This window comes from Dendropsophus ebraccatus, chromosome 1 (genome assembly GCF_027789765.1).
Source record: "Dendropsophus ebraccatus isolate aDenEbr1 chromosome 1, aDenEbr1.pat, whole genome shotgun sequence".
Lineage (NCBI taxonomy): Eukaryota > Metazoa > Chordata > Amphibia > Anura > Hylidae > Dendropsophus > Dendropsophus ebraccatus.
This window is the reverse complement of record NC_091454.1, coordinates 156,966,369-156,975,230: the sequence shown is the minus strand read 5'-3', so window position 1 is coordinate 156,975,230 and position 8,862 is coordinate 156,966,369. Positions and strand designations below refer to the sequence as shown.

General features: G+C 43.2%; 1 protein-coding gene across 2 annotated transcripts in view; it reads right to left on the bottom strand.

Moving 5' to 3' along the window:
• CCPG1 (cell cycle progression 1) overlaps window positions 1–8,862 on the bottom strand; it is a 34,823-nt gene that overhangs the window by 797 nt on the left and 25,164 nt on the right. Inside the window, exon 9 of one of the 2 annotated variants that reach the window (XM_069982500.1) lies at window positions 3,003–4,372. In XM_069982500.1, the coding sequence (XP_069838601.1) occupies window positions 3,003–4,372 (1,370 nt within the window). The other variant, XM_069982490.1, reaches the window with a different exon arrangement.

Genomic DNA, 8,862 nt, shown 5'->3' with positions numbered 1-8,862 from the left:
TAATAAGAGCGGGGGAACTGTACAGATATGCACCGCGCTGTAATGACAGCGCCGCACGGCTGATTCATTACAGCGCAGCACATATCTGTACAGTTCCCCCGCTCCCAGCATCTTATCACAGATGCTGCCCGGGCGGGGGAGAGTCCTTTACAGGTATTCCACGTCCGTGTTCCATGAGGAACAAGGAACGTGAGAATGCAGCCTTTAAAGGGGTAGTGTGGCGCTCAGCAATTATTCACAGAATAACACACATTACAAAGTTATACAACTTTGTAATGTATGTTATATCTGTGAATCGCCCCCTTCCCGTGTCCCCCCACCCCCGCACGTGTACCTGGAAGTGTGGTGCGCTATACATACCTGATCCTGATCCGCATCTTCTTCAAAGACGTCATCTTCGGGAGGCCGGCAGACCCGCTTCTGCCGGCCCCCCTCTGCCACGTCATAACTGCTCAGCCACGGTTGGCTGAGCACAGTTATGCTCAGCCAATCGCGGCTGAGCAGTTGATGATGCTGCACAGGGGGCCGGTGTGTGGGACGGCTGCAGCGAGGCGGCCAGCCTCCCGAAGATTGCATCGACAGAAGTCGACATGCGTCAGGTATGTATATCGCACCACACTTCCGGGTACACGTGCGGGGGTGGGGGGACACGGGAAGGGGGCGATTCACAGACATAACATACATTACAAAGTTGTATAACTTTGTAATGTGTGTTATTCTGTGAATAATTGCTGAGCGCCGCACTATCCCTTTAAACATTATAGTGAATGTCATCCAACCAAATGTCTGTATTTAAAGCTAGGTTTGTGGGTGGAACTAAAGAGCCTCCTATGGTAGGTTGGGGTTCAAGTAATACAACCCCACCTTATACAATTTTAAAGCAATGGAGCACAGGCATCCAGCTTAAATTTACAAGGGATGCATCTTTTTTCTTTGTTCAGGACCCACCCCTGGCCTAAAGAAGAAGTCCGGCGAAAATGTTTAAGTATTGTAATGCCCCCCAAAAGTTATACAAATTACAATATACACTTATTACGGGAAATGCATATAAAGTGCTTTTTTCCCTGCACTTACTACTCCATCAAGGCTGCACTTCCTGAATAACATGGTGATGTCACGACCCGACTCCCAGAGCTGTGCAGGCTGTGGCTGCTGGAGAGGATGATGGCAGGGGGACACAGATCACTGGAGGGACACTGAGCATCCCTCTGCCATCATCCTCTCCAGCAGCCACAGCCCACACAGCTCTGGGAGTCGGGTCGTGACATCACCATTCTATCCAGGAAGTGAAGACTGGGGTCCCATGTCCCGTTTTAATGGAGCAGTGGGTTAGCATGCAAACTGTCACTCCTTTCAAGTCATATAGCACTGAAAGAGCTAATCGGTTACAGCCCTCCATTTAAGGGGGACATGGGACCCCCATTCTGCTATTCGGTAGGAGTTGCATCAGTTGGACCCCAACCAGTAGTTATCCAATGAACGAGTGACAACTTTATAGTATTCTGGTAATAGAGTATTTCACTGCTTAAATATTGCAACTTTAAAGAGGGTTTTCTCATTGAGACAATTTCTGTCCATATGCCCTATTACAGCAAATGAACATCATTGAGCAACTATGACCAAGAACAGAAAAACAATGTCTTAAAAGGGGTACTCCAGCAAAAAGCTTTTTCACAGTAATTGAAACACATTACAAAAGTATATCTTTGTAATATGCTTCAATCATCTATCTACCTCCTTCCCTAACAGGCTGTTCTGTGGCAGCCATTCTGTGACAATGACATCATCAAGAGGGAGGTGTGTCTAAACCCTGTTAAGCCAGCCTCCCTTTGTCAGATGACACAGGTTGCTCAGCTCTGATTAGCTAAGCATGATGTTAGCCATCTAGCAGTTTTACAGTTTTACAGAGTCAGTTAGACATCACAGGAGACAAAGTGCATCATGGGAAAGCCCAAACCAGGAAGTAAAGAAAAAATGAATACACCAACTGGAGGTTCTGGGACCTGCAAACAGCAGGAAATTCAAATAGAGACAGACTCAGGAGGGATGTTAAGTGTAAATACTATGTTTATGATTTATTTTATTTTTTTTATCAGCACCGGAGTACTCTTTTAAGGCATTCTTTTATTACAATGACACATGTTCATGTGAATGAGTGCCGCATTATACTATATTACCCATATACTAGCTGAATGCAGCTCTTTATGTACCTCTCTTGTGTTTTGTTAATTTTAATGTCATGCTAGAAGCATAACTTAGGGTGCATTTACACAGAGAGATTTATCTGACAGATTTTGTAAGCCAAAGGCAGGAATGGATTTGAAAAGAGGATAGATCCCAGTCTTTCCCTTTATGACCTGATGTTTATAGTCTGTTCCTGGCTTTGGCTTCAAAGATCTGTCAGATAAATCTGTGTAAACGCACCATTAGTTGCAGTTATATATGTCATCTTCTTAGACACAAAAAAAAATATATAGCTGTACCCACTGAGCAGACATACAAACTATGAACACTATAACAAATGTACTTGAGCAAAAAGGACCCAAGTTTACTGTTGCTTTTGCACCAAAGTTTGCCAATTTGGCACTATGTGTAAAATTTATTGTCACATGACTAGCAATAAATTTTAAAATTGAATCAATACTAAGAAATGTGGGCCAGAATGCCTGGATCAGTACTACAGGAAAGAAGAAGGACATTTAAAAGGTAAAAGGGTTTTTAAGGCAGGGGAGTTTTCATTAATATACCCATCAGTGTCCCTTCTAAGTTGCAGATTGGCTATGGGGACCTGTGACATCACAACCCCTTGAACCCACAAGCAGCCAAACAGAGACACAGAGCAGTAAGATACTGGCAGCGGCATGGGAGCCAGTGTGTTGAGTGTAGGTTATTGTTTTTAACACCCCCCACCACCACCTTTCTGTGGGCATATATATAAAAACTCCCCTGCCCAGACAATCCCTTTAACATGTAAAGAGGACTTCTGGGGACTAGTCACTAACCTTGGTCCATAGGCTGTAGAATAAGCATTCCCAAAGTAGTGTCTGTACACAAACTCATCCAGATCTTCAAAGACGCCTCCAGTGCTGGTCTGGTACTCCTTCATGTCTTCAAGATAATCCTCAACATTTTTCACAAAGTCAGTAAAAAGCATCTGATCATGAATGAAAATGCCATCTGGAAAGAACCTATTAATGAACTGTTCTAGTTCTTCCCAGTGTTGGAAGTTGTCTACTTGTTCCTGTAAATATACTTGCATTAAGTCATTGAATTCTTCTACTCTAACAGGGTCCAAAACTTTGTTGAAGAGGCTGATGGACTCCTGATGAGCACAGTCATAAACTCCAGAGCAGCCCTTTTTATTGGGGTAGTGGCTAGCCTTTTCCTCACAAGGCGACTTCCAGGCAGCTCCATCTTCGTACTGGTCACTTCTTTGGTCATTTTGTGGCTCTTCATATTCGTGGCCACCAGCTGTTGCCTTGTTAGGATACATCTTTTCAGCATTGGGTCCGTGCTCCCGGCGCACTGAGCGAGCCCCTTTGGTTTCTTCCCTTCTTCTTTCACCATATTTCCTATTGCGGTTTTTATTGAACATGTTTCTCGTGGTGTCTTTAAAGTGCCTGAAAGTATTTTTTACCGAATCTGAGAACTTTTTCAAATTTTCCTTTACAGCTTCTTTTGCTTGTTTGATCTTTTCCTTGTGATGTCTCACAAACTCCTTAGTAGAATTCTTCATGGCATCAAAAGTATCTTTTACTGAATTAAAGAATGTATCCTTCCCCTTTTTTGTTTTACCTTTTGACGGCCCCCCCTTAGAATGATCGGTTTCTTGATGTGAGTTTTCATCTTCCAGTTTCTCGTTTTGTTCTTTGGTTTCAATGTAGAGTCTTTCCCACAAATCTGACCTCTGTTGTTCAAAATTTAGTTTTTTTTCTAACTCAGAAAGGCGGTCCTTCAGATGTTCTATCTCTTGGTCACTTTCAAAGGAGTCTGCAGATGATCTCCTCTTACTTATTTCCTCAAGTTCTACCCTCAGAGTGTCAGTAATTTTTCGCTCATTATCCAGCTCTTTTCTTAGCAACTGCGCTTCATTTAGGAGACTCTCCTTCTGTGTTCTGAAGGTACGGACCTTGTGTCTTTCCTCTTTTAGATGTTCTTTTAGCTTTTGATTTTCTAACAGCATGATCTCATGCCTTCCCTTCTCGTCAAGATTTCTGATCTGCTCTCTTAGTTTCCTGAGCTCTTCTTTCAGTGAAGACAAAGCTTGTTCCTCCTTCTCTAAAGACTCCCTAAGATGCTGGTTTTCCAGTGCAAGGTTTTTATTTTGTACCTCAGTAGTCTTCAGGCTGACTGTAAGGTCATCTGCCTCTAACTGGAATATTTAGAGACAAATTACTTATTGCAGTAGTTTTCTATTTGTCGTTCATTATTTTTTCTACACACAAGGAAACATAAAATAACATGCTATAGACACCAGCATCAAACCTTCAATTATAATGGAAGCCATGGTAATGTGATAAATGACTGATCTCAACAGCAAGATTTCCATTGTTTTTACAGCAACATCAGTGATGCACTCTGCACTCTTTCTGATCAAAGTGACAGCTACTCCATTTAAATGTGATATAGCTAGTGTGAACAGTTCAAAGAGTAATCACATGAATCCTTGCACTTCAACTGGAGAGCTCTACTCCAACCAGCACACAGGGTCTCAAAATTTTTAAGTCATACAGTATGATTTTCTCTACCAGTACGCTAGGCTTACTTTCAAGCATAACTATCTCTTATCCCTAGTTTTACTTTCCATTTGTACAAGACAGAAATTCACAAGAAGGGGTAAGCAAAAATTGCAAATTTAGGAAGGTGAACCATTAACTACCATTACCAATACACATTAATAACTTCATCTTCCCCGAGTCTCCCATACACATGGACTCTCTGTAAGTAGTCTGAATGGGGAATATGTTCACTAACTAAATGGGAAGAGAGGAGAAAGGTACTGGCATACACAAAGGGACTGAGCATCCTAAATTCCAACACACCGAATTCTTCTCGACTTGTCACCTTAGATGGTTGGCCGATCTATCCAAAATCATTGTGTTCAGTTGACATGTGCAAGGTCAGATTTAGATACATTAATTTTTTTTTTAAGTGTAAGTGCCCACCTTGTCTAATGTTCTTAGCTAAACAGACCACTGTATTGTAAAAATAAGCCAACATAACTTGATTCCTATGACACACTGAGAACCTAAATTAGGAATAACTCCATGGCTGCAGACAGTAATAACAGTATAACAGTAAATAACTGCCATTATTTCAATATAACAGCCGTTGTTTTAAAATAACATCAAATATTTGCCATTAAATGGCGGCCATCCACTCAATTTCAACATTGTGTGAACAGAGCCTTTCTGTGTTTTAATCCACTCCTGGTTTTGGTTGCAATATGAGGACCACAATACTGACTGAAATATACGTAGTGTGAACCCAGCCCAAAACCGTATATGTTCCTACTGGACTTCAGACCCCATGATAATATAAAATTACTAACCGGTAATTTCTTTTCTTTGAGCCTATGACGGCACCCCTGGAGAGGACTACCTCCTCCCATTGGACAGGAAACAGGACCACTGGACCTTTAAAAGAAGCTCATCGCCCCACACACGCCAGTCTGTCAGCAAGAACCTAGGAGCGAAGGCTTAACAAACACACATGTAGAAAAAAACACAGGGCAACAAGTGTAACATGTGCTATGAAACTTAATTCTTAAGTGTTGAATTATAGAAGAAATATCTTCTTTCCCCTATAACTATATATATACATATATACATATGATCAATAAACTTAACTATGTTATGTCATCTATGGGTGGGTTTAGGCGGGGTGCCGTCATAGGCTCAAAGAAAAGAAATTACCGGTTAGTAATTTTATATTTTCTCCTCTCGCCCTATGACGGCACCCCTGGAGACTAGACTAGGAATACTCGCCTAGGGGGGGACCACTGCTTGTAGGACTCTACGACCAAATCTAAGGTCCTCCGAAGGAGAGAGTTGTAACCTGTAGTGTCTAAAAAATGTATGCGGGGAACTCCAGGTAGCTGCTCTACATATGTCCTCTATTGACACTGCAGCCCTCTCTGCCCACGAGGTAGATACAGATCTAGTGGAGTGTGCGGTAATGGAGTTAGGAAGTTCTCTACCACTGACTCTATAGCATTCCTTAATGGCTTGTTTAATCCACCTTGATATTGTTTGTGAGGTGGCAGCCCTGCCCTTATTCTTCCCTTGGAAAGTTATTAAGATGTTATTATCTATCCTCCAGTCCTTGGTGACCTCGAGATAGTGTATTATAGCTCGTCTAACATCTAAACAATGAAAAGATGCTTCTCTGTCATTAGATGGGTTTACGCAAAAAGATGGTAGTATAACCTCCTGTGATCTATGAAAATCCGATACCACTTTAGGAAGGAAGGCCGGGTCAGGGGAGAGAGTGATTCTATCGTCTCTGATAACCATGTAGGGCTGAGTAATGGAGAAGGCTCTGATCTCTCCCACCCTTCTAGCAGAAGTAATTGCCAAGAGAAAGGCCACCTTCCAAGAAAGGAACTTGATGTGGATTTCTGATATTGGTTCAAATGGGGTTGATGTTAACCCTGATAGAACCAAATTTAGATCCCATGGTGGAAGTCTGGTTTTTATGGAAGGGTAAAGTCTCATTGCCGCTTTAATAAAGCGCTTGATCCAAGGGTGTTCTGCCAGTCTAACTTCATATAGGGCACTGAGGGCAGAGATTTGTACCTTAATAGTGCTGGGTCTAAGATGTTTATTGAGACCCTCTTGGAGAAAGCTCAAAATCAGAGGCATATTGGGTGGTTCTAGGACATTGACAGGGTGATCCACAAAACGGAGAAAGGTCTTCCATATTCTGAAATAAATCTCCGAAGTGACCTTCTTTCTGCTGGCAAGCAAAGTCGATATTACTTCCTCCGAGAGTCCTGGGTCCTTTAATAATTGCCTCTCAAAAGCCATGCCGTCAGATGGAGACTCTTTACTCCTGGATGGTATACTGGGCCCTGGTTGAGGAGATCTATTCGCTCCGGTAGAATCCAGGGATCCGCTAGTGACATTTTGCGTAGCCAGGTGAACCACACCCTCCTGGGCCAAAATGGTGCAATCAGTATAACCTGCGCCCTGTCCTGTCTGATCTTCCTGATGACTCGGGGCAGCAGTCTTATCGGAGGGAAGGCGTACAGAAGGCCTGTCTTCCATGATTGTGCTAGAGCGTCTAGAGCCAACGGCCTGTCCGACTGGCATAGGGAATAGAAGGCTCGGATCTTCCTGTTCTGTCGGGAGGCAAAGAGGTCTATTTGTGGGGGGCCCCATAGGTGGCATATTTGATGGAATACCTCCTGATTTAATTCCCACTCCCCTTGATGAAGTTGGTGTCTGCTTAGGAAGTCTGCTGTATAATTGTCCACTCCCCTGAGATGCAGGGCTGACAGGGAGAGAAGGTGGAGCTCCGCTAGTTTGAAAATAAAGTGAGAGAGCCTCATCAGTTCTACTGACCTGGTGCCCCCCTGGTGGTTTAAGTATGCCACAGCCGTGGCATTGTCCGTGAGGATTCTTACATTTCTTCCCTGAATTACAGGAAGGGACTGTGTTAACGCCAGAAATATTGCCCTTAGCTCTCTGATGTTCTGAGAGTCCCGGGAATGCTCTGGGTTCCATCTCCCCTGGAGCACCAGGGAGTCTGAGTGGGCCCCCCATCCGTACGGACTTGCGTCTGTTGTTATCGTTAGGGGGTCTTGAATGTTCCATGGTAGCCCTTTGTTTAAGTTGTCCTTCTCTATCCACCAGGCTAGGGACCTGATAGTCTGTGGAGACAAAACAAATAAATCGTCTAGATTGTCCCTTTGTCTGCTCCAGACCTCTAATATCTGAGACTGTAATGTTCTCGAATGGTATTGACCCCACTGAACTGCTGGTATGCAGGAGGTGAGAAGGCCTAGTACAGACATAGCTCCTCTGATCGTAACCTCGGGGTGATCTATAAGCTCTTGGACCTTCTGGATGACTAAAGTTATCTTGTTCTCGGGCAAAAAGGATCGTTGGGATACTGAATCTAGGCAGATCCCCAAAAATTTGCAACTTTGAGATGGGGTCTTATTAGACTTTTCTTCGTTTATCTCCCACCCAAGCCTGGAGAACACCTCCTCTATTACTTCAATATCTGATGTAACAGATGGAATAGAATCACCAACTATCAGAAAGTCATCAAGGTATGGGATTATGACAATGTCCCTTTCTCTGATGTGGGCCATAACTTCTGCCATGACCTTGGTAAAAACCCTCGGAGCCTGTGAGATACCAAAGGGCATGGCCGTATACTGGTAGTGAAGCACTGATCCCATCACATTCACAGCTACTCTGAGGAATCTCTGGTGATCCGGATGAATGGGTATATGGTAATATGCGTCTCTCAGATCTATTGTAGCCATGAAACAATTATGAGATAAGTTTAGAATGGCAGAAGAAATGGACTCCATTCTAAACTTCTCATAAGAGAGAACCTGATTTAGGGGCTTAAGGTTAATTATGGTTCGAAAGGAACCACTGGGCTTTTTAACCAAAAAAAGGGTCGAATAAAACCCCCTGCCCTTCTGTTCCTCCGGAACAGGGACTAATACTCTCTTGTCTACCAGTGATCTGACCTCAGATACCATTGCTGCCTGCTGCTCTGGATTAGAGGAAAGGTTAGTAATAATGAAATTTTCTCCTGGGGAGGACAAAAAGGAAATCTTAAGCCCATCTTTTATTATGTTGCAAACAAAATTACTGTTCGAAATCTTACTCCATTCTGAAC